Source organism: Vulpes lagopus, chromosome 4, assembly GCF_018345385.1.
Source record: "Vulpes lagopus strain Blue_001 chromosome 4, ASM1834538v1, whole genome shotgun sequence".
Taxonomy (NCBI): domain Eukaryota; kingdom Metazoa; phylum Chordata; class Mammalia; order Carnivora; family Canidae; genus Vulpes; species Vulpes lagopus.
The window spans coordinates 118461215-118486882 of NC_054827.1; the positions used below are offsets into that span (position 1 = coordinate 118461215).

Genomic DNA, 25668 nt, shown 5'->3' on the forward strand with positions numbered 1-25668 from the left:
GCTCAGAAACACACAACACTGGGTGCCCCAAGCAGCCAATGATGCCGCAGACTGCACCAAGGACAGAAGAGTCATTTATGCCTCAGACCACCTATCATGTTCACAACGGACAGCCCTGGGCACCCCTCCTTCAGGGGCACTGGCACAGAGGAGGGTCCTGAGGTCACACTGAGCATCACCTGGCATGCAGGCCGTGAGCAGGTGCCCGTGCAGCACTGACATTTCCCAGGACACCACACTCTGGGGCCAGCTCCCATCCACTACCTCATCTGACCAGACACCCTAGGACCACGTGGATTCAAGTCCAGGAAGATGCGGTGTGCTCCATTCCAAAGGTACACAAAGTACACACAGCGGTGGCTGAGAGTGCCACCGAATGCCACCGAATGCTACCTGAGGACGGCTGTCACATTGGAGCTGCTGTTCCGGCCACAACATCGTCAGACTCAGGCTGACAGGTCCCCACCAGCCCCGTTTATAGATGGGAAACCCATCCACACAATAGCAAAAATCACAATCCAAACACCCTTCATTTGGGGAAGGTGAGAATCTGATGAGGACACATCAGGGCACCTCTGCTTGTCTTCACTTCAGACACAGTGATGCTCTGCACCCCATGTACTTTGTATTTCAGATTCAGTGACTGCATGCCCCCACGTGGGGGCAGAACTGGGTTATGGCGTGCCCACTTCTAAAGGTTTCTGTGGGCAGCCCTAGTGACGCAGCAGTTTAGCGCCGCCTGCAGCCCCGGGTGTGATCCTGGAGACCCAGGATCAAGTCCTGCATCGGGCTCCCTGCATGGAGCCTGCTTCTCCCTCTGCCTGTGTCTCTGCCTCTCTTTCTCTCTCTCTCTGAATAAATAAATAAATAAAATCTAAAATAAATTAAATAAAGGTTTCTGTGTCCCTTGCCACCAGCAAACAGCCTTGCCCTGACCCACCTTGGCCATCAGATCCCGCTCCCTCCTTTCTGCGTTTCTCCGCAGTGCCGAGAGCTCCAAGATTTCCTTATTTAGAAACTTATTCTGGGTTTTATATCCCTGTAGGTTATCCTGTTGGAAGAAAAAAACCATCAGATCATGCTGGTTGAACATCTGCTGATATCCACGCGGTTAATATATCACTGCCTCTGCAACCAGAGAGCCTCGCCAAGTTAGCATGAGCTTTAAGAAACTGACCACTGGGCACGTCCTGATGAATGCCGCCCCATCCTCAGAGGCAACCAAGGGAACAAGGAGGGTCATGCCCTCATTGCGGACCCGTCACCTCCCCACTCTCACTGACGTGCACATAAGCAAACCCTTATGTTCATTTCTCTTCTAACTGGAGCAACAGCACATTTTCTGTGGATTCTCATCACTCACCCGGGTGACGGAGAAAAGGCCACGCACACACAAGGTGCGCTCGACTACAGAATCGCACCTGCCACCTAAGTACACACCCAGCTCAAGAAAGCACATTCCTGCCATTTTTATGTTGAAACATCTCAATCGCAGGAAAAGTACGATGAACCTGATACCCCCCACCTCAAATTCGCAGCTGTTAACATTTGCTGCACCTGCTGTGTGATAAGAGCCTCAAGGGCTGGTGAGGAGCTCTGCCAACTGTGGCGACACGATCAGTGGCAGCCCTGAACTCCCGTGAGGAACGGCAGCATCTGGGACAAACATGCTCTGCCAAGCCCAGGCCTCTACCCACGTGCTACCCCTGCTCTGCCAGGTTCCCAGGGTGGCTCTGACCCCTGGATCATGGGGCAAGTCCAGGGCAGGTGGCAGTGTCCACCCCTCATGGAACAGAGGCTATGGTCATTCCCCCAAGACGCACCCCAGTCTCCAGGCTGAATACTGCCATGGGGACAGAGGCCACAATCGCCCTAAAATGTACAGAAGGACTGTAACATTTCAAAGGTCCCTCCAGTCGTTAACATTTGTGGAGCTTGCCCTACAGGTTACAGGGTCAGCATGAGACTCCTGACCACTCCACAGTGACGGTTTGCAGGCAGCTGTCCCTGTGTCTCTGCTGAGAGGCCGCTGGGCGCTGGGCCGCTGACCATGCCCTATGGATAAGCTCAGGCCTCCTATGTCAGCAGGACCGCACATTGTGACAGGCACACAAGATGCCAAGTCCAACCCTATGGAAGACCTAGACGGCTCCCTGGTCTCCGTCTTCCCCTCTCCTGGCAGGTGAAAGCTCTCAGTTTGGAGCAAACAAACACGCCAATAAAGGCCAGTGGGCAGAAGGACAGCAAGCAGCAGGGCTAGCAAATTGCATGCCCAATGAAGGTGGAGACTGAGGCACGTGGGCAGGCAGGCAGACTAACGTCTTCCAGCTCCACTACATGTGACGGTTCATCTTAAGGACTCTCCTACAACCTCGATCCACAAGACAAGCCCCTCCCTGCACAGTCCCACGAGGGGACGGCTGGCTCACAGACAGACAGATGACCCTGCTGGGCAGGGAGGGGACCCAGCCCCAGGTGGGGCTTGCCGGCGACAAGGCTGGGTGAGGACACAGCGCTTGGTCTGAGCCCACACCCTCTTCCCCATGCTCCCTACGGTCTTGACACTGCCCGTCTTTGTGCTTCCTAACAATGCTAGAAGCTCAGGAGAGGCCATAGGCTTCCAGCAGTGCAGCCTCCAGATGAGGAAAACCTGCTAGCAGGATGGCACATGCCAGAGAGGTCATGCAGGTAGGTGGGGACAGCACCACAGGCAGGCAGCCCCGACCACGCCCAGTGAAGCAGAGCTCTACCTACTGTGAGCAAGGAAGAATCAGGGGCCATGGAAAGGCCCGGAAGGAAGTATGATAAAGTATTCAGGCTGCTGAAATCCTACAACCGATATTTGCTCCTTCCTCAAAATGCCCCAGAAACAGAAAGTGACCCTGTTCCAGACCCAATGAGGCGTGTCAGCAAATTCCAAAAAGCAGAAATCTTTACAGGCCACACATACCGACCAGAGTCAGAGAAAGTGGGTCATAATATTGATGGGAAGACAAGAGGCCACAGAGGCCACACAGATGCCCCCCCCCACCTACCCCCCCCCCCCCCCCCCCCCCCCCGTGGACGCACTCTAAATTCGGGTCAGGGGAAGAAATGAGTATGGCAATGGTGCACCAGCGAGAAGTGGAGGGCAGCGAGGACATATGTGCAAAACCCCCACTTCTGCCCACAGCTCCCCACCCACAACCTGCTTTCAATTCCTGCAGAGCCACCACAGGAGCCAGAGGCAGGAGTGGGCGTCAGGCGCTGGTGGCGTCAGAAACCATGGGGTGGCCGGCCACTAGGAGCCACAGCCACGTGCCAGCCCCTGAACCACCAACCCACCACCACCTCCATAAGCTCTGTCCCCACTGCACCCAACTGCAGGGGGGATGTCAGAACCACAGGCTTTAAAAACAATTGAGAAAAGTTGGAGGAAAAAAGTCAAGTCACAAAATCACCAAATGATTCAAAACCACCCCACCCATTTGCTGCAAAAACTAAAAGGTGAACGTGGGGGAGAAGTCTAGTTCTGATCAACTCTGTTCACTGTCTCCAAAGGGAGTCACGGAGACCAGAAGCAAGCTGCTCACTCCGCACACACCCTGCTTGTGCGTGTGTCAGGGGGAGCGGGAAGTGTGGCCTCAAACACCGTAAAAATATGCACAGTCGCAAAATATAAATTTCAGGCGACATTAAATAAGCCACAGTCAAATGCAATGAACGTCCAGGTGGGGTACATTTCGGCTGCGGGTATGAGCAGAGCCGACTCTTCCCAGCCACACTGACCACGATAGTTTGTGCAACCACAGAGACATCTGTGGTAGAATCACAGAGAAATGAGGTTGGGAGCTATTCTGCTGCTCTTCTGGTTTTTCTCAGGAATGATCCATCTGGCCTCATATGAGCACTGAGAAGTGATCACCATGGGAGGCCATGTGCACGTCCCAATGGTGCTGTCAGCCAGTGTTAACTTCTGTTCTAGAATTCTCTGAGGTCCCTGCGTGTCCACCACTTGGCCATCCACTGCGACAAGAAGACGAGCAGTAGGTACTCACTAATAATCTCCATGTGTTTTGCCTTTGAGGAGAACCAGAAAGAGGGCAGCAGGCTCCTCAGTGAGGGAGCACACTGGGGCTGCCCCCACCTCCCACAAGCACTGTGTTCCTCCAACCACCAGCTGGTTCCCACCAGGTATTACCCAGAGTCATGAGTTCAGACAGCAGCACCCCTCCCCCAATCCCAGGGCCACCCTCTATCCTCAGCCCCAGGACCCCCCAGCTTGGGCACAGGGGCCCCAACTCTGAGTGGGCTTCAGCTGGCGTGGGGTCCATGCTCCTTCAGCTCCCCTGACCCAGGTGCTGAGGCAGGCCATGCACGGTGCTGGCATAGGCATGTGAGCGTGGACACGGTCCCCTGGGCCACGTGGGGTGATAGAGCTCTAGGTGTAGAATAGAAGAGGGACCTCGGCTGCCTGAGACCAGGGGGGAGGATCCCAAACCCTCTGAGCAACACAATGTCACTGGACTCAGACTTTCCTTTTCTGAGGACACTTCTTACAGAACTATCCGTCATGTGCCTGTGAGTCCTGCTAGACCTGCTAAAGAGAAGCACAGCAGCTCTGCAGGTGCTGCAGCCCCAGATGCCCAGAGGGGCTGCCAGCAAGGGTATCTGAACCTGCCTGGCAGCCAGAGCCCACATCCTACTTACTTTCAGCCTGTCCAGCTCCAGCTGCTCCCTGCTGGCAGGGGTGGGGGAGCCAGGTACCCCCGAGGTGGAGGATGTGCCATCCGTGCCCTCGCTGAGCCGACGCGACAGCTTCATGATGACCTCGTCCTTGGCCTGGATGGTCTCCACCAGCATCCCCAGCTGCTCACTGAGCTCGCCCACCTTGGTCTTAAGCGTCCTGGCTTCCTGCTGCAGACTCTCTCTCTCCAGGGACAGCCGCTCCAGCTGGCCACTGAGGCCCAGGATCTGCTCATCCTTGCGGTGTAGCAGCTCCAGTGCATCCTTGGGGATGCCCTCCGAGAGCCGGCTGCTGGCGAAGTACTTGTCATACTGGGAGGACCGCACCGTCTGCTGCAACAGCCGCACCAACTCCTGGAGAGGCAGAGACAGTGACAGGCCACACGGACCAACACAGGACAAGAAACACATCAGCACCAAACTTCCTCTCAGAATTTCAGACATAAGAGGAAGAACCACGCACTGCGGCCAGCCCGCCCGCAGAGAACAATACTGGGAAACAGGAAACCGCGGAGGTGCACCATCAGCAGCAGTGGCCCCTGTGCATGGACACAGGAGCCCTCAAATCAGCCTGGACTTGCTGAATGACGATGTGTCCTCGGCCCCAGAAGGAACCTGACGCCACATGGGAACTCTTTCCTGTCCTGTAAGCAGACTCGGGTCCACATGTGATCAGAGAACCAACATCATGGCGGGAGTGGAAGCGGTGGCCGAGACACCCTCCCTCCCCTGACCCACTGGTGGTCCACCCCCTGGGAACCTAAGTGTCTCTGAACAGGTAACCAAGTGGCATGCGGGCCTACAGCATCAAGTGCTTCAGGAGGATCAGGGGATCCTCCTCTGGGGATAAGGACACTCAGGGGCCCCAAGAGGCTGGCAGGGGACACACAGGCGAGGAGGGATGGTTACCTTCTGGCTGGACAGGTCCTTCTTCAGCCGCTCCAGCTCCTCTTGCTGGCTCTGGACCTGCAGCTGCACCTCGGATGCAGACTTGCTGCTGCTACTCTGCACCCCCTCAGCTGAAGGCTCGCTACTGACGTGGCGGTTTCTGTAGGATCCGATCATGTCTTTCAATGGGCGCTTTCCTTTGTAGGGAATACGTCCCAAATCAAAGGGAAATCCCGAGCCAGTGACTCCTACATAAAAACAAACCTTGTTTTCTAAGTGCAGGACAAATCGTCCTTCTGGAAACTCTAGTAACACACATCAGCCTCCCACCTGCCATCCTCTGTGATGCCCTGTGTTCACGGTGTGGAGAGCATAGGCAGGGGTGGGGATGCCTCTCAGCCCAGCACGTTCTCCATGAAAACTGAGCCTAAACTCAAAGATGACCCCACACTGGATCCTTCCTTATTAAACGTGTCACATGGTCCCTTTTAAAGAAAACGTTCTGGCTGTGATTGCTCAATTTCTGCCCATGACGCATGAGAAGAGGCAGAGTGTCCTGCTACGGACCAGACATTTAGGACAGGGCCACACGACAGCTCGCTCGAGACCCAGAAGGTCAGTTCACAGCATCAACTCCCCATTTCTGGACCAAAGAGGACAGAGACATAGGCTAGGGAGGAGCGCAGTTGCTCTGAGCTCCCGCAAACACAGAGCCCTTCCCAGAGCCCCCGCCTGCCATCAGACAGGTTCCCAGGGTGGGACGCACAGATACTTTGGGATCTGTGGCCGCCTCCTGCTCGTCTTTCTCAGTAAGGAGAGAAACCCAAGCCCCGCTTTGAATGTACATTTTCTTCATTGTGAACACATGCTTGAACTACATTCTCTACCTTAAAAATGGGTCTTTAAGGGATCCCTGGGCTGCGCAGCGGTTTGGCGCCTGCCTGTGGCCCAGGGCGCAATCCTGAGACCCGGGATCGAATCCCACATCGGGCTCCGGTGCATGGAGCCTGCTTCTGTCTCTGCCCCTCCCTCTCTCTCTCTGTGTGACTATCATAAATAAATAAATTTAAAAAAAAAATGGGTCTTTAAAATACTGATGGATCCAAATAAATCCATCAGTATTGTGGATGGATTCAGATTTATGTTTAGAATATGAGGCAACATGAAACAGAACACATGATACAGATTCCATAAAGCTGGAAAACAGGCAGACACTTTCCTGTCCTTATGTCAGGACAGTGGCTGCCTGGGAGGGAAGATGACCAATGGGGATGGGGGCCAGGGTATGGGAGATGGGGGGACAGGGATGGGGGATGGGGGACAGGGGATGGGGGACAGGGATGGGGGATAGAAGATGGGGCGGGATGAGTGATGGGGGACAGGGATGGGGGATGGAGGATGGGGGATGGGGGACGGGGTTGTGGTGATGCCTGCAGCTGGTATGGGCAGGGTCCAGGGATCAGAGAGATCGAGTCCATGGATGCCCTATGGCTGCATGTCTGGGACTTTCCTCCTCCCTCCCCCTCTCCCCCTCTCCCACTCAGCCTTGCAGACCTCTCCTTCCCGACCCGACTCACCCACCCTTCCATTTCTCTCCTGGAGCCTCTACCAGAAGTTGGGGCTAACGTGGTGAATCCTCCAGAACCCAAGTCCCTCTGCTCTGGGGCGTTCCTGCTCATGTGTGCCCTTTCCAGGGTCCCACAGGGCTGCGGCTCCCACACGACGACCCTGCGAGCACAGGGAAGCTCCCCAGGACAGCAAGTCAGGCCATCCTCTGGGGTACAGGGGTACAGGATGAGTCCTTTCTGTAGTTAACACACGCCCTCCCAAATAAGCATACCCTACAGCCCTGACTTCTCCTGCTAGCCCACCTGAGAATCAAGCATGAGGCAGGATTTCAAAATGATTGTCATTTTACACTGAAACATCAATATTCCCTCACGGGTCCCTGGACAAGCATCACAAGTGTTTGTACAGACGGGGCTGGGCTGATGACGCTTGAACCCTGATCCTCTCAATATCAGGGAGCCAGACATGAGGGGCACCTGCCCTAAACACCCACCAAAGAGTGTCCTTGTCCTGATTAAGTCAGCCCTGAATCTGGGCAGGCCTCGGCCCCGCAACCACATAAGGGGCACATGAGGGCAAGAAGGGACCCACAAAAACACAATTCTCAGACTCCTCAGCATGGCTACTGTTCCTGCCACACACGTGCCAAGGCAGAGGGAAGACAAGGATGGGTTGCTGTTCAGAGGTGAAGAGGCTGACGCACATCAGCAAGCAAACCTGCCTGCAGGCCTTGTTAGTACCTCACCTGACTGGGGACATGAGCATGCAGCTATGGAAAGAGTGCGGGCTCTGATGATTAGATTAGATTAGATTTACTACCACTGCTTCTCAGTACAATCATGATGCTGCCGTAATTTAAAATGAGTTGTTATCTCTTAGAGATAGATCTAAAATAAAATATTGAGATGCAACAGATGTCTAGAATGTACAACCCCACGGACAGTGAACACAGGCTCCACCAGTACCCCAACCTCACTGTTCTACTTTCATGTTCCTTACAGGTTTCTGTAAATAAAAGGTTTCTTTAAAAAAAAAAAAAAATCGATCTATCCACAAAGAGTACTATGCTGTCTGGATGCTCTATGTCCCAAGAGGCTTTAAGAGCCACAGGACCGGATGGTCACTCTGCAGGCCCTTGGGGCTCATCCCCAACAGAGAAGATGTGAATCCCCAACAGGCCTCCTGCTTCCAGAAAAGCCTGGTACCTTGGGGTCTCAGGCACCGCAGGGGCCACAGAGAGAAGGATGGGCGACAGGAAGCATGTCCCCATGTCCATACCTCTGCTTCCTTCCGGGGCTGGCTTCTTCCGCTCTTCTTGTGCCATCGACTCCTCCAGCTCCTTGGGGTTTGGGTCTAAAAGCTCCCAGTCCTCGTTGGTATAAAACACACTCTTCCGACTGTCGCCATGTCCTCTCCCAGGACGGAAAGACGACATTGAATTTCTGTTAGGAGAAATGAAACGAGTTCTTTAAAAAGCTGTAAGATAAAATGTAATTTCTCATAAATAGGACTGGCAAAAATTAACAGTTATGATAACATCAAATATTGGGGAGGAAGTGGTTGGAGGGGACGCCAGCTGGCACTGCTCGCAGGAGTCACACGGGGGACATTTGGCAATACCCAGTTCAGGTGAAGGGAAGGCCACTTCAAGACCCAGCATGTCCCAAACAAAACCTTGGGCATCGGCATGAGGGCACAGAGGGCAGCACCCACCGCTGCAGCATTCGCACCCGGACCAGGTGGACGTGGTGGCCCAGCACCCAGTGCCCACCAAGTGCCCACCTCCCGCCAGGTGCTCGGGAGCCACAGAGTCCAAGACACATTCCTATCCCTGGGGACACACTGGCACAGTCCACGTGTCATGGGGATCAGGGTTTTGAGATGATGAATGAAAGAAGAAAATAGAAAAGTGATGTGTGTGACATGACAGCATTTCAAATCTTTGAGGTAATACTGGCAAGAGAGGCCGTACCCACACGTGTGGTAAGACTATGAACACTGGGATGCAGGACCTCGCCACCTCTGGGAAGCCAAGGCAATGAGGCAGGTGCGCGGCCTGTGGCAGGAGCACGATGCCCCCACTGCTTAACCTGTGCAGTGGAGCAGCCGGTAGTCGACCCCAAGTGAGGGGTTTACCCGCAGAAATGAGAAGATGTGTGTGCGTGCGGGGCCTGCCAGTGGCCAGTCACAGCTGCCTGATTCTTCACAGCCACAAACGCATCCCCAGTGAGTGGGTGGCCCAGCTATGACGTGCCCATGTGTACTGGACGCTATTCGGCAATGAGAGGGATGAACCATAAGACATGTAGAGGAGCCCACAAAGATGGCGCTTTTTCTCAAGAAGACAAGCATGAGACCACACACAGCACTACCCTGTTCACATAGCAACAGCAGGCAGACCAGGGGTGGCCACAGGGGGATGGAAACGCCCGACATCTCCATCACGGAGGTGTCTACACGACCATGAATGGTTTTGGAAATTCATAGGCCTGAACACCTAACACGAGTTTCCTGCAGGTGATCACACCTCGATGAGGTGGTTAAAGCCAAGGGGAGGGAGAAACGTGCACCATGTGGGATTCCCTGAGGTGGACAAGCAGCGGGGAACAGAGTGAGGCTGTGGGAGGCAGACCAGTGACAACCTCACCGAAAGCCGTCCTTTCTCAACACTGGTGGGTTCACGAAGCACATTGTTTTCACCTGATTTGAACCATATTAAAGTGCTCTAGATAGAAGACTGCAGGGAAACTATTAACACCGTTAGGTTGGTTAGGTTCCCACCACTGCCTCCTGCAGAGCCCTGGGGGCCTGGACTTACACCTGCCCATGAGTTCTTGGTGCGTGTACTTGGGGCCACGCGGGGGCTGGCAGACAGATGGCGTATGGCACCATCCACATGCTGCCTGTCCCCGAAGGTCTCTCCCACTGGCGACTGTGGCATGTCCTCGCAGATGCCCGCTAGCACGCAACAAGCAGGGTGTTTTACAAGGATGGCAGTTGTGCAGGAAGCTGTGCAAACAGCTGCTCGGGAAGAAAAGGACACGCCCACACATGCCTGATACACTTTTTTGGCACACCGGCTGCTTAGGTGGCTGTGCACGGGCACGCGGCCCCCACGGCAGCTCCAGCTGCCACTCACAGACAGCACTGCGGGCTGGAGGTGTCACCAGCTCTCCACCCTGGTTCTCAAAGGGGTGAGTGCAGGAAGGAACCAAGAGCTGGGAAGAGCAGACGGGGATGCTGCCAGGAACAGCTGTTTACACAACTTAGGAGTTTCCCCACTTCTGCCCCGTGGCCAGGCTGCTTGCACAAAGCGGAGCTCGCCCTCTGCTCCACAAGGAGGCACCACGTGCCAAGCCCCAGGTGAGGAAGCAGACTCAAAGCAAAAACTCAGTAAGCGAAACACCACGGAGCACATCACTGGCTCAGAGCTTCTGCAGGGACGGAGGCCACTGAGCACACCGTCCTCAAGCCTCACATCCCACCCGCTCCACGCACACCACTGAGCTCACGGCTGTTTAAACGGGGCCCTCCTGGCAGAGGCTCAGGGCCCTTCTCAGACCATGCTCGCTCCTCCAAGACCCACTCAAGTGACAAACCTGAGCCAGACCTCTGTGCCCCTAAGCACTGTGCCACTCTTTGCTTCAATGATGGACCTAAACAGACAGAAGCTAGTAGGCAGCTGACGGCAACTTCAGAACCACACATTCGGCCCCAAGTGTCTGTAAACGCCAGTCATCTATACAAGAACAGCTGCTTCCAAACTTATGTATTTCATATCAGTTTCTCCATGCACATTTATGATGTGTGACCAACACAGGCCATGCTGGGGTCACCAGTAGGGCACAGCCCCTCTGACTGACCACAGCCATCCCCCAGCAACAATGAGCTCTTCAGATATAGTCTCACAAGGATGCAGACACACTGTCTAAAATGGTAAAAATGCAGAAATAATTGGAACGGGCCTGTGGAGGAGATTTAGGGCCTCAAGATGGGGAGCATCACCGTGTCCTCAGGGGCGGGCTGGTGTGCAAGCACCACAGCCCCAGGGCTCCAGAAGCATCCGGTTGATACCCTAACATTAGTCCCTGGGACTGATTTTGGACTTCGGGCTCCAAGTACAGGAGGAGAACTCAGGTCGCTCCCCGGCTCTGCTGTGCGGCGATTTGCTGCAGCAGCCAGAGCGAAGAGCCACGGGCTGTGAAAAACCCCTTCTCATTACAGTGCACAGTTGGGCCAGCGTACAAGTCTGGGATGTCACATCTATGGTTAAAGCAGCTTCAGTGCCGACAGAATGACATGGAAAAGGCCCTCTGCTGCGTGCCCGTCCACCTAATGTGGACAAATAATTCTGCCCTACTTCTGTGTCCATACTCATCTCAGCCACGTTCAACACTCAAAACCCCCTTGAAGTAAAGATCGTGTCATTGGCGAATGCCCAGGCAGGTGTGGCCCCACCAGTTCCCCACAGCCCGACACCTGCACCCACCCCTCCGCCCCGGGCCCCCACCTCCCCTGGCACCCAGTACCCGAGCTCCTGGCCATGCGACTTGGCGACTCAGGGAAACCTGTGGTCAGTGCCGCACACCCACCTTTCCCTCTGCAGCCCCTCCGTGTGCTAAGACCTAAGTGAAGACCCGTCGTCCTGCAGAGCCTCCCCTATCACACCTTAGCACACCAGGGCGGTGGGCAGTGATCACTGGCTTGGCCCCTAATTGCACCCATGGCCTCATGCGTGACACCCCACCCACCACTGCCCTTCCCAAGGGCCACAAGCGGCCAGCTCTGACCTGCAGGCACCTCAGCCCCACCCTGTATGGGGGACACAGGGAAACACAGTGGTTGAGAGTCTGCCTTGGGCCCAGGGCATGACCCTGGAGTCCTGGGATCAAGTCCAATATCAGGCTCCCTACAGGAAGCCTGCTTCTCCCTCTGCCTGTGTCTCTGCCTCTCTGTGTCCCATGAATAAATAAATAAAATCTTAAAAAAAAAAAAAAAAAGGCCAAGCACAGCGATGGCCCCAAGAGCACCTGCCAGCCCTGGGGCAGATGGCCGCTCACACGGAGCAGGACAGGTGCAGGGGCCAAGCACTTCTGCCCCTGGAGGGTCCTGGGTCCCGTCACTTGTGAGTCCTTCCCCAACCAGGCTGAGGCACCCCACATATGCCCAGGGCTGCGTGAGGTGCTGGGGACATACGGGCTCTAGCAGGAGGTAGGCCACAGGCCTGAATGCAGAGGAACATAAGGTTGACCAGTAGTAGGACAGCTGTGGAGGAGAAGCTCAGGGTGGGGGCAGAGTGAGGCTGCTCTGAGGCATGGCTGGGACTCCTAGGAGAGAGAACGCACCCAGTAGGGGGACGGCCTGAGGCAGGGGGGTGGAGGGCACCTGTGTCTGTAGAATGGAAAGCAGCCCAGCAGCCCAGCGACAGTAATGAGCCCACTGGACCTCCAAGCCCATGTTTACAACATGGCCTTCAGCTGATGGTGATGATGAGCCTCTGAAAGGCTTGAGGTGGTGGGAAGAAGGGATTCGGGTCACTGAGAGTAGGGTCCCTGCGATGGAAGGGTCCAGGACCTGCAAACGATGCAGACAAGGTACCCCTCCCAGCTCCCAACTCTAAATACAATAGGAAACATGGGCAGTTACACCCCTGGATGAGGCACTGACATCCCCTGAGGTCATCTCGGGCACTCCAGGTGACTGACCACACTTTCTGGCCAGGCCTAATGGCCTATAGCAGTTTTGGTGGCGTGACATCACGAGGCTCTGGCCCTTGTGATGCATGGCCCTGGACATGGAGTGCAGGGATGGCTGAGGTCAAGAGAGCTGCTGGACGGGCATACTGAGCAGGCCCTCACACTCCACAAGGCCTGTCAGCTCCCACCCTACAAACAGTGCACCCCACATTGTAACATCCATTAAAAACTGAAGTTTTAGCAGTTTTTCCAAGTCCTATACTGAGGCTTTAGCACTTTGTCTTTTCTGCACAGAGCTGTGCCCGCAAGGAAAACCACAAATAAACACGTCACAGCTCTGGGAATGGCCTCCGCAGATGCATCGAACCTCTGCATGCAGGGTTCCAGCTGGCAGAAAACTGAAACATCCCTCCAGGATGGCTAGCCGCGCACACAAGTCACTATTCCCACCAGGTCCAAGGCTCAAGCAGGAAGCGAGACCAAAGGGTCAGGGCAGGGCCTGGCAGGACGCGCATGCACTCCCAGCTAGCTTGGTCTCCTTGGCCACCACCTGCACCACACCCACTGGCTCAGCAGACACTGTCATGAGAGCAACGGCCATGTCCGCAGGACCAGCTCCCTTTGCCACCATGTCCTGAGTACTCACAAGGAGTACAGACACTGAGCCGGGCCTCGCACCCACCAGCGGGAGGGCACATACACACATGTGCACACACACACACCCGTTTACTAATGGGGAATGTCAAGCCCAGAGAGGTTTGGTCACTGGCTCAGCACCACACAGCTGACAAGCGGCAGGGCCATGATTCCCAAGCCCAGGCTGGGCATAGAGAGCAGCGGCTGGGGTGGGACCAGCTGTACAGGAGGGACAGCAGGACCTGGGAGCTGCCAGTCACATAGCAGGCAGAGCTCAGAACCCATCAGCAGACCCAGCACCCATGCCTGCAGAGCCGTGGGACACTGCTCATGGTGGTCACACCACCTGCAGCACCGTGATAGCCCACACACAACTCCCACACACCACCCCGTCTCGCTCACACACGCCTGCCCCGAACCCACGTGCATGCAGACCAGCCTGAACCTCTCAGGAGGACAATTCTCTGACCCAAAGTGACCTGGACTGCTGGTGGATTAATGGAAAGCTTGGTAAAAGCAGGAAACCATCTCAGAATAACTACAGGTTGCCTCTACAGGTGTCAGTACCTGTGCTGCCAACGCCTCGTCCTCGAGCCGAGGCTGCCAACCGCGCTCCCTGGCATTCCTCCCAGGTGAACTGCACCCACCAGACATCAGCTCACTCGTCCAAACCTGTTTCATCCATGTACAGGGTCCACAGGTTGTTCTCAACTTTTCCCCAAGCACATCACCTACAACCTCACAGTGACTTTTCAGTGACTTGCTTTTATCAAATTTCCCCCAAGTGCTCAACTTATTTTTCACAGAAAAAAGGACAATTCCTTTTGGTCCAGATGGGCTTCCTCCATGTTTTGCTGACAGGACAACAAGGACACAGGTGTGGCTGGCGAGGAGCAAACCACTAGGAGGGGAGAGGCTGGCAGGAGCACAACGGGCTCGTGTGTATCATGCGTGGGATCGAAAACGTCTTTCCCTGGGGCGCCGGGGGCAGGGATGCAGGGTGAAAGCACAGCAGAGTATGACCTGACTACCTGAGGCCTGACTGCACCTAAACGAGATACTGTTTCAAATTTATGCAAACACATCATTTCTGAGCTGTCAGTTCATAACCGGAACACTGCTGCACTATCCACGATTGCTGAAGGAGCTTCCTTCCCGTGCCCAAAGCATCCCATTTAAACCTTCACATAAGTAAGAAGACAACACATGAACCCAAGATCCACGGGCCAGGAAGCGAGCACTAGGGTTTCTCCAAGAGAGTTTCCACAGACAACAGCTCTGTTGTTTGTTTCCCTGACGACAGCACGGGTGTGGCCGTGTCCAGGGCTCCCCAAGGGCAGCTCAGACGCAGCACCCCACACTGCCTGCCTGGGCTCCCAGGATATGTGATCACCACCCAGTTTCCCAGTCGAGAACAGATGCATAGGATGTGAAGAAACCTGCCCACACTAGCTGTCATAGAGTGGGGACCACGCTCACTCGGGCTGTATGGCTCTCGCAAGGCCACCTCACAGAGGTGCAAGCGGCAAATGGCAGCCCCCACTGACAACTCGCCGAATGTCATCATCATGAGCAGGAGACATGTGCATGCTTTCCTAGACACAACCACCCACAGTCAAGGACACGGAAGCACCTGGGGGACAGATCCATTGCCCCTGTGCTCCACTTTAACTCTTAGCTGAGTCAGGTATGAAAATCTGGCAAATCAACAGTTTCCCAATTTTGTTCTTATGATGGGCACTGGGGTGAGGGTAGGGACACCCCCAGCTCCAACCAGGGGACCCTGAGTGCCCTGCTGCATGCCTGCTATGACCTGAGTCACCTTCCTGCTCTAACCTTAACTACTTAGCCTGTAATACAGAGAGACAGTGTCTCAGCAGCTCCCAAACATCTCCTGGAGCATGGAGCCCCGGCCCCTGTACCTGCCCAGGTGCTGGATGAGTGGACAAGCTGGTCAGGGCATCAGCAGAGAACCCCCAGTGCATGAAGATCCTGGTGGAGCAAGGATCCTGTGGCCACACACAGTGGTTCTGGGAGTCAGAAAATGGGGACACGGGGGCCTACAGGACAGACTACAGACCACGGAGACCCCTGCAGGTGGAAGAGGGCCAGGGACGCTCCCAATGCGGGATGACAGCACGGGCAGAGAAGAGCAGGATGTGCAGCATATGGCTGGACAAGCAAAGGCGAGTCCCCTGAGGGCCAGGTGCCCTGCCATACCCCATTCAGCTTCTGTGCAAACTGTGGCTATATTTTAACAACTGACAACACACGGAGGAGTCTGAATCCCACCATAAAGGTGAAGGAAGGATGGGGCCGCGTGTGAAAAAACGTGTCCCCACACATGCACGGTCCCCGCAGCCACCAACTGCATGTGGCCCAGGTGCCCCGCGGGAAATCAGGGAGCTCCAGCCGCCTCCCCACAGCACCATCTACACTGAGCCGAGTCCCTAGGGCTCCGCAGCTGCCACCATAAAGGGTTGCTCCAAAGAGGAGGAGAAACACCTTGACTCCAGAGCTCCCCCAGCTCAGCAGGAAGGAGGCAGCAGGGCATTCAGGTTCCTGTCCCACAATGAGGAGCTTGGGAGTAGCCCCTCAATCCCAAAGGCAAGTAGAGAGCTGAACTTCGGAAAAGACAACACATCCCCTCGGATCCTCAAGGGACAGGGGACATGGGGCAAAGCGCTGCCCCCAGATGGGAGTGACAGGCAGCAAGCATGGGAGGCCTGGCTTCCTACAGGGGAGACTCAGCGGCACCCTGGCACCAGAGCAGGACCCCGACCTGTAACAGGCAGTCGCTGGAGGCTCGTGCAGACCCCCCCAAGGTGCTGTGAGGTTTCCTCCAGGAGTTCCAATAGGCTTTGCCAGAGAATTTGGGGGAAAGTCCCTTCAGGTTTCTGGCAGGGAGACAGGAAGGGAGCAGTTTTAAATTCTCCAGAGCACCCTGCTGTTAACAAGGTTGTGCCCTTGGAGGACCTGGTTAGCCAGAGCCCACCCTGCTAGGGTGATAGCAGAGCCCCACTGACCTGGGTGTGGGGACCCCCAACCCTGGTCCCTCCTGCTGTCCTGCCTACGGGGAAGGGAAGAGATGGAGAAACCTTGTGGGTCTTCACTAGTCACAGGACCACAGAACCCGAGGCCCTCCCCACCACCTCCTCAGGGGCCAGCCTATAGCATTCCTTCTCCCAGTATGTCCTGTCCAGCCGTCTAGAAAAAGGAACAAGGCAAAACAACATGATGTGGAGAGAGAGAAAGCAGCAGATCCAGACGAGGCAGAGATGTGGGAATTATCAGACCAAGAATGTAAAATGACTCTCGTTAACATGCTAAGAGCTCTAAGGATACAGCATCCAGTATGCAAGGTCAGATGGGCAATGTAAACAGAGAGACAAAGACCTCAAGAGAGAACCCCCCCCCAAAAAAAAATGACAGAAATCAAAAGAAATGAGAAGCACCCCTGCTGGGCTTGTCGTTAGAACAGACATAGCTGAGGAAAGACTGTGAGCTGGAGGGCACATCCGCAGAATCTTCCAGCACCAAAGAGCACAACTGACAGACTGCGTTAGCGGAAGTGGAGAGAAAGAATAGACCATCCAAGGAGTAAGTGACAAGTACCGAACACGCACCATCCATCTGCACCAGGAGGAGATGGAGAGGAGAGGGATACATATTCAAATCAAGGAGGGTATTTTTCAAAAGTGACGTCAGGCACCAAACCACAGCTCCACGAAGCTCAGAGAGACCAAGCAAAATAGAGGCTCAAAACCTCATAACCTAGCACACCATCTCCTAATTACAGAAAAATCGAAGGTGAAGAATAAATCTGGAGGGAAGTCCAAGGAAAATAAACACCTGACCTCCAGAGGAACAAAGATAAGAGCTGCATCAGCGTCTTCTCGGAAACTGTACAAGATGTGTGCAGAGAGAAACCAGCACGGGGGAACCCTGCACTCTGCAAAATCAGCCTTCAAAAGTGAAGGAGAAAGAGGCTTCCGCAGATAAACAGGGAGGGAGCTGGTTGGTAGCAGACCTGCAAGAGTGATAAGTTCTTTAGAAAGAAGATGATGACCCAGGTCAGATAGATCCACCAAGAAGAAAGGACAAATCTGGAACACAGGAAGGGTTAGTAAAATACAGATTTCTCGTTTTTACCTGATATAACAGGTAACAGCTTGATCGAAATAATAATGCCAATGACGTGTTTGCTTACATGTGTGCACTGTGTACATGCTCCCGTGCGCCCCATGGGTAGATGACACATGCTTCCTATCACATGACACACACTCCCACGCTCCCCACACACACACACACACAACACACACTCCTCCACTCCCCCACGTGAACACGACATACACTCCCATGCACCCCCTCACTTACATGACAACAGCGATACGGAGGCAGAAGCTGTGATGACTTTGCTATTACAAGGTTCCCACCCACCTGTAGAGCAGCACAGTATGGTTTTTGTTGTTGTTGTTGCTGTTGTTTTAGGATTTTATTTATTTATTAATGAGAGAGAGAGAGAGAGAGGCAGAGACACAGGCAGAGGGAGAAGCAGGCTCCATGCAGGTAGCCCGATGTGGGACTCGATCCCGGGACCCCAGGATCACACCCTGGGCCAAAGCAGGTGCTAAATCACTGAGCCACCCAGGGATCCCCAGCACAGTGTGATTTTTAAAGTGAACTTGGATTAGCGGTAAATGTGTGTTACAAACTCCAGAGCAACTGCTAAAAAAGCTAAAAAAGAAGTATAACTGAATATGCTAATAAGGAGGGAGAAAAAAAATGAAACCATGTAAAATGGTCAATGAAAACCAGAGAGGCAGGGGCACCCAGCTGGCTCTGTTGCTGGAGCACACGACTCTTGATCACAGGGTCACAATGTTGAGCCCCATGTTGGGCACAGAGATCACTTAAAAAATAAAAGAACATAAAAAAAATAAAAAAATAAAATAAATAAAAGAACATAAAACTACAGGAGGCAGAAAAAGAGTAAGAGACAAATACCAGGAACAGATGACAAGGGCAACAAACAGAAAACAGAAACAAACATATTAATACAACTGCATCAAGAATCACCATGAATGCCAATGGCCCACACGCAGCAGTTAACAGGGGTGGTCAGAGCAGATCAAAACGCAGGGCCCAACTGCATGCTGTCTCCAGAAACCCGCTTTAAATACACATACATATAGATGAAAAATAAAAGGAGAAAAACACACTGTGCCAACCACACTCATCAAAAGCAAGCAGGAGCAGCTGTGTGAATCTCAGAGCAGACTTCAAAGTAAGGGAAGTCATGAAGGATAAAGGTGGCACACAGCAATCCTCAGTGCATATGCCCCAACACCACAGTGTTGACAAAACTGTGGGACAAACAGAAGGACCTACTACCATAGTGTGACACATCAGCATCTTCTGTCAGAACTGGAAGGACCCAGCAGCAGAAAATCAGTAAGGGCTTAGCTGAACTCAACAACTATCAGTCAACTGGATATAACTGATGTGTAGACAACTTTGTCCAGCAACAGCAGAATGCACATTTCTCTCAAGCTCATACAGAACACTCACCAAGACAGACCACATTCCAGGCCACAAAACACAGCCCAAAAAATTTCACAGAATAGAAATCCTATGCCTGTCTTCAGAACACAGGGGGATTGAACTAGAAATCACTAACAGAAACATAACGAAAACCCCAAAATACATGGAGAATAAACAATGCACTTCTAAAAACACACAGGTCAAAGAAGAAATCTCAAGAGATACTTTAAAATGTTTTAAACTAAATGAAAATGAAAATGCAACTTATCAAAGGTTGTGGGATGCAGCCAAAGCAGTGCTCAGAGGTAAGTGTATAGCACTGAATGCACATAGTAGGAAGAAAGAAAGATCTAAAATCAATAATCTATGTTTCCACTTAAGAAACTAAAAAAAGGACAAATTATATTCAAAAATAAGAAAATAATAATTAGAGCAGAAACCAATGAAATTGTCAACATAAAATTAATAGACACAAAATCTGGTCCTTTGGAAAGATCAGTCAATTCAATAAGCCTCTAGCCAGGCTAAGAAAAAAAGAGAGAAAACACAAAGCACTAATATCAGAAATGAAACAGCTGACATCATTATAGATCCTATGGAAATTAAAAAGATAATAAAGAAATACTATAAACAATTCTGTCCATAAATGTGGTAACTTAGATGAAATGGACCAAATCCTTGAAAGACACAATCCGCCAAAAATTACATGAGGAAAAAAAAAGATGATCTGAATAGTCCTATATCTATTAAAAATACTGAAACAATAATAACCTTCCAAAACAGAAAGCACCAGGCCCAGATGGATCCACTGGTGAATTCTACCTAACATTTAGGGAAGAAATTACACCAATCCTGTCCAATCTCTTTCAGAAGACAGAAGCAGAGGGAATACGTCCTGACTCATTCTATGAGGCCAGGATTCCCCTAATAATACCAAAATCACAAAAAGGCATTGCAAGAAAACTACAGACCAATGTCTCTCATGAACAGATACAAAAATCCTCAAGAAAATATAAGCAAGTCGAATCCAACAATATATGAAAATAATTATACCCCACAACCAAGTAGGATTTATCCTAGATATGCAAGGCTAATTCAACATTTGAAAGATGAATGTAATCCATCATATCAAAATGCTAAAAATTTTTTAAAAATCACATAATAGGTTCATATCGACACAGAAAAAGCATTTGACAAAATGCAACACCTGTTCATGATAAAAACTCTCAGTAAACTAGGAATAGAGGGAACTTTCTCAAATTAATAAAAACTCTCTACAAAAATCCTACAGCCAACATCATATTTCATGGTAAGAAACTCAAAGTTTCAGGTACAGGGATCAGGTAGGATCAGGTACAGGGCAGGGACGTTCCTTTTCAACACTGTACCAGAAATCCTTGCTAATATAATAAGGTAAGAAAAAGAAATTAAAGGTACACAAAATGGGAAGAAAGACAAAATTGTTTTTATTCAAGATGACATGATCATCTATGTAAAAACTCTGAAAGAATAAACAAAAACTCCTGAAATTAGGTAAGTACAGTCCCATTTTAGGATACAAGGTTAATATACAAAAGCCAAGTGTTTTCCTATATACCAATAAGTAGAATTTGAAATTAAAAACACAGTAATATTTACATGAGCACCCTTGAAAATGAAACAGGTATAAATATAAGAAAACACATATACATACATTATATATATAAGATCTATGTGAGGAATACTATGAAACAGATGAATGAAAGAATGGAAAGACTGTCCATGTTTATGGGTAGGAAGACTTAATTTTGTCAAGATGTCAGTTATTCCAAAATTGATCAACAGATTCAATGCAATTCTAATCAAAATCCCAGCTAGTTATTTTGTAGATACTGACAAAGTGATTCTCAAGTTTACATGGAGAGGCAAAAGACCCAAGATAGCCAACATGATATTGAAAAAGAAGAACAAAGCTGGAGAACTGACATACCTGACTTTAAGACTTAGTATAAAGCTACAGTAATTAAAACCATGATACTGGAGAAAGAACATGTTAATGGAACTGAACAGTGAGCTGAGAAATAAACCCCCATTAATACAGTCCACTGATTTGCAAAGGCAAAACAACAGAGCAAAGACAGTCTCTTTAACAAAAGGTGCTGCAACAACTGGACATCCACATGCAAAATGATGAATCTAGACATAGGCCTTACACTGTTCACAACAATCAACTCAACAATACACCAAAATGTAAAATGCAAAACATCTAAAACTCCCAGAAGATAACATAGGAGAAAATCTAGATGACCCTGGGTGTTCTGATGCCTTTTTAGATACAACACCAAAGACACGATTCATGGATGAAATAATGATTAACTGGACTTGCTTTCAAGTCAAAACTTCTGCTTTGGAAAGACAATATCAAGAGAATTAGAAGACAAGCCACAGACTGGGAGAAAATATTAGCAGAAGACACATCTGACAGAGGACTGTTATCCAAAATCTACAAAGATTTCTCAAAACAATAGGAAAACAACCCAGTTAAAAAGTGGCCCAAAGACCTTAATAGACACACCCCATCAAAGAAGATATACGATGCCAACTAAGCATACGAAAAGATGCTCTATATTATACATCATTAGGGAAATGCAAATTAAAACATCAGTGAGCTACCACCACACACCTAGAATGGCCAAAATCTGGAACCCCAACACCACCAAATGCTGGTGAGGATGTGGGACAACAGGCACTCTCATTCACTGATGGTGGGAATGTTGCATGGTGTGGTCACTTTGAGACAGTTTGGAAGCTTCTTACAAAAGTGAACATGCTCTTACATACAATCCCCGACAGTCATACTCCTTGGCATTTACACAAAGGAGTTAAGACTCTTATGCCCATACAAAACCTGCACGTGGATGTCTACAGCAGCTTTGTTCATAATCGCCCAAACTCGGAAGCAATAAAGATGCTCTTCAATAAGTGAATGGATTAATAAACTGTCTATGTCTGGACAATGGGATATCATTCAGCACTAAAAACAGATGAGCTATCAGGATGAAAAGACATGGAGGAACCTTACATGCATATTACTAAGTGAAAGAAACCAATCAGAAAAGACCACTATTCTGTGATTCCAATAAAACTGACATTCAAAACTATGGAGACAATGGACAGATCAGTGATTGTTAGAGGTGGGTCAGGGAGCAAGATAAATAAGCAGAGTATGGAGGATTTTTTAGGGCAATGAAAATACTCCACTGGATACTATTAATAGGTGGACACGCGTCGTTATATGGGTGTCCAGACCCACAGAATGCACAACAGCAAGAGTTACCCTAACGTACATGATGTACTTTGGATCAGGACACTGTGTGGATGCAGGCTCATCCATAGTACAAAATATACCACTCTTGTGACGATGGGGGTAGGGGTGGGGGTGAGGGTGGGGAAAGGATGTATAAAAAAATTTTTCCTCTCGATTTATTGTAACCCTAAAACTGTTCTAAAATTTAAGTATTTACAAAAAGGCAATTTGGGGGCACCCGGGGGGGCTCAGTCGGTTAAGCATCCAACTCTTGATTTTAGTTCAGATCGAGATCTCAGGGTAGAGAGATTGAGCCCCGTGTGAGACTCAATGCTGGGTGCAGAGTCTACTTGAGATTCTTCCTCCCTCTCTGCACCCCCACCCTGCTTCTGCCTTTCTCAAAAAAAAATTAAAAGAACAAGGTAGTTCTATGCATGTCAGCCTGTGAATACCATCAAGACATAAAAGAAAGAAAACGCAATTAAGTGGACAAAGGATCTAATGGGATGTCTCTTTAAAGATCTACAAACGGCCAATAAGCACACGAAGCTGCGCAGTACCATTAGTCACCAGGGAAATGCAAATCCCAACCATGAGGCTCCACTCCACCACTGGGGATAACGAGAAAACCAAGCACCAGGAGGGTGTGGGAGCTGTAACCTCCACATATGCTGCTGGGGACGCAATGCGAGGTGGCCTCTGAAGAAGGGCATGCACAAACTTAGTGCCCGGCCGGGCAGTGCCACTCCCACTGCAGACCCAAGAGAATCGAAACCTGTCCCCAGTGTTCACAGTAGCACCGTTCATAACAGCCATCATGTGGAGAGGACCCGCATGTGCGCCAACAGAAGGACACACACAGGTGGTCTGCCCACATAGTAGAGCCTTGTTTCCCTGTAACACGACATGAAGCCCTAACCAAGGCTATGACAGGGCTGGACCCTGCTAACAGCAGGTCAGTGAAAGGCGCCAGGTACAAAATCTCCTGGGAGGCCATTTTCAGCATATGTGTAGGACAGGCAAGCCCACAGGGTCAGAAAGCAGATCTGTGGTTGCCAAAGGTGCAGGGAAATGGGAAGGGGATGCTAGCAGGTACTAAGGTTCGGCCATGTGTGCTAAAAACCACCAAACCTTACATTTTAAATGGGTGAACATTATGGTCCGTGAATCATGTCTCTGTAAAATACATAAAGTATTTCCTAAAAACACAGCTCAGGCCCCTCTCGCTTGCTCACACACAAGCAGAGGACAGAAGCCTGAGGTGTGGCCTTGGGGGCCTAGGAAGGGGGCTGGCCCCCTGGGAGCCCCAAGACCTCAGACAGAAGTCTTCCAGGCCAGCTTCTGCTTGGCACAATATGAGGCAAGCAACAGGCATTCCCCACATGCTAAAAAAAAAAAAAAAAACACCAACTACCTGAAAGGACCTTGTCAATGACAAATGCAAGGTGCTTTCAGAATTTCATACATAAGATTATAACATCAGAAATAATCAATTTTCAGTTTCATATGTTGCTTTCCAAAGACTCACTTGAGCTCAGTGCCCCACTGTTTGAAAGAGAAATTAATGGAATTTGGGTGCCCTGGGGCTGGCTGATGAGCTGCTTGTGCTCCTACCAGCTCTCCAGGGACGGTTTCCACAGCGAGGACATTTCTGGCTTTTTCTGCAGAAGCATCTGGATGCGGGCAAATTACATCTGAAAGACAGGCAAACAAACATCAGTTCCTCAACGCTTCCACGTGGGCCTGGGTTCCTACTTGAGGCATGGATTTGATGGGCTATGTAAACACCTGGAGGACACCTGCCACATGGCGTCACCTGGGGTGGCTTCCATGTTCTGCGACCACTTTCACCTAAACTACTTCAATGTTTGGGACATGCTCCAAAGCACCCAGGGTCCCGGCACCAGCCCAGGAACAGGAGAGGCACGGTAGGGTCCCCTCTGCTGTCTCGCAGCTCGGCAGAGCGGCATAATGTGATGGCCAAGGTCTACTCGCCTGCATTGATGGAATGACTCCGGGATAAGCCACAGGCCATGATGCAAAGTGCAGATCAGATTATACTAACACTCTTCCTCTAAGAAAAGGGGGAGTAAGAATATTCTGCATGCATATGCTAACATCTGCAGTGGTGACCTCAAGGAAGTAAGTTTGGGTGTCCCAGAGAATGGCTCAGCAAAGCCACAGAAGCACTGGAGCTAAAGCCTGATCAAATTCCAGAATAGCTTTAAAATGTAAGCTTTTGCAATACTGAAGGTTGAAACAGTATGACGTCTAGGATTTGCTTCAAAAGAAGAATATTTGGTTATTTAACAAATAAATAATATTTGCTTCAAAATAACAAAGTGGGTAGGGGTGTCCAGGAAACCTGATGGGTCCATGAGATAGTAATTTCGGGAATCACCCCGTAAACATGGGGGTAATCTTACAGATTCTCTGCATAAAACTTCCCATAGTAAGAAATTAACATTTTGAAAAGATGTCCCCAAAGACAAATGCTTTGAATTCTCCCCAATGGGATACTCTGAGAGTAGGGCACACTTGTGAACAGACGGCAGCTTGCCCTACACTTCCCCTTCACAAAGCGTCTCCACTCTATGGTGTAAACCCTCACTCTCCCCATAAAGGCAAAAGCCGAAAGGCCTGCTGAACGCGGGACATCGGGAAAGAGCGGCTTCCCGTTGGAGGAGTGCCAGATCTGAGCAACTTGGGACAGCATCTGTGGAGGAACAGCACACAGGGATATGGGGTGCAGGCCTGGAAACCAACCCCAAAGATGGGCTCTCTCTGTGTAGGTGGGTCACCAGGGGGCCACGCTGGAAAGAGTACCCTGTGAGCAACACGAAGGGAGGGCCGTGTGTCAGTAGGGGGTACCTGGCTCTGGCCCACAGGGAGGGCGCGCAGCCAGAGCAGGTCCAGAGTGGGAAGAGCAGGAGGGGCACAGGGGAACAGAACAGGGGGCAGCCAGGAGTTACACCTGAGCACGGATGCCCGAATCTTGGCTCGATTTACCAGTGCACGGTGAGCACGGCACCCTCAGCCTACACCAACAGCAAGAACACATCTAGGGAGAAGACATAAGATAAGAGAGCATGATGCAGAGCCTGGGGTTCCAGAAGACGCTGCAGGGACCTTGGACAAGGTAGGGGAAGGCCCCACTCACGCTCCCACTATGGTGGCTCCTCTTTACTCCTCCACAGCCTCAGCGCCCGATATCTCAGTTGGAGTTCCAGGAAACAGAAAACAGGTTCCAACAGAACCGGGGCCAGTCCCCTGGCCCTGGGAAGACGAGCACCACGCCCCAGGGTGGGGCACCGCCACAATGCC

At 51.2% G+C, this 25668-nt stretch overlaps 1 protein-coding gene across 3 annotated transcripts in view; it reads right to left on the minus strand.

Annotated features, from left to right (window-relative positions):
* TBC1D2B (TBC1 domain family member 2B) overlaps positions 1 to 25668 on the minus strand; it is a 62234-nt gene that overhangs the window by 16127 nt on the left and 20439 nt on the right. For all 3 annotated transcript variants that reach the window (XM_041751119.1, XM_041751116.1, XM_041751118.1), the window contains exons 3-7: positions 23873 to 24038; positions 8461 to 8624; positions 5635 to 5861; positions 4690 to 5079; positions 941 to 1051 (exon numbers count right to left, since the gene is read on the minus strand). In XM_041751119.1, the coding sequence (XP_041607053.1) occupies positions 941 to 1051; positions 4690 to 5079; positions 5635 to 5861; positions 8461 to 8624; positions 23873 to 24038 (1058 nt within the window). The remainder of the gene's footprint in view (positions 1 to 940; positions 1052 to 4689; positions 5080 to 5634; positions 5862 to 8460; positions 8625 to 23872; positions 24039 to 25668) is intronic.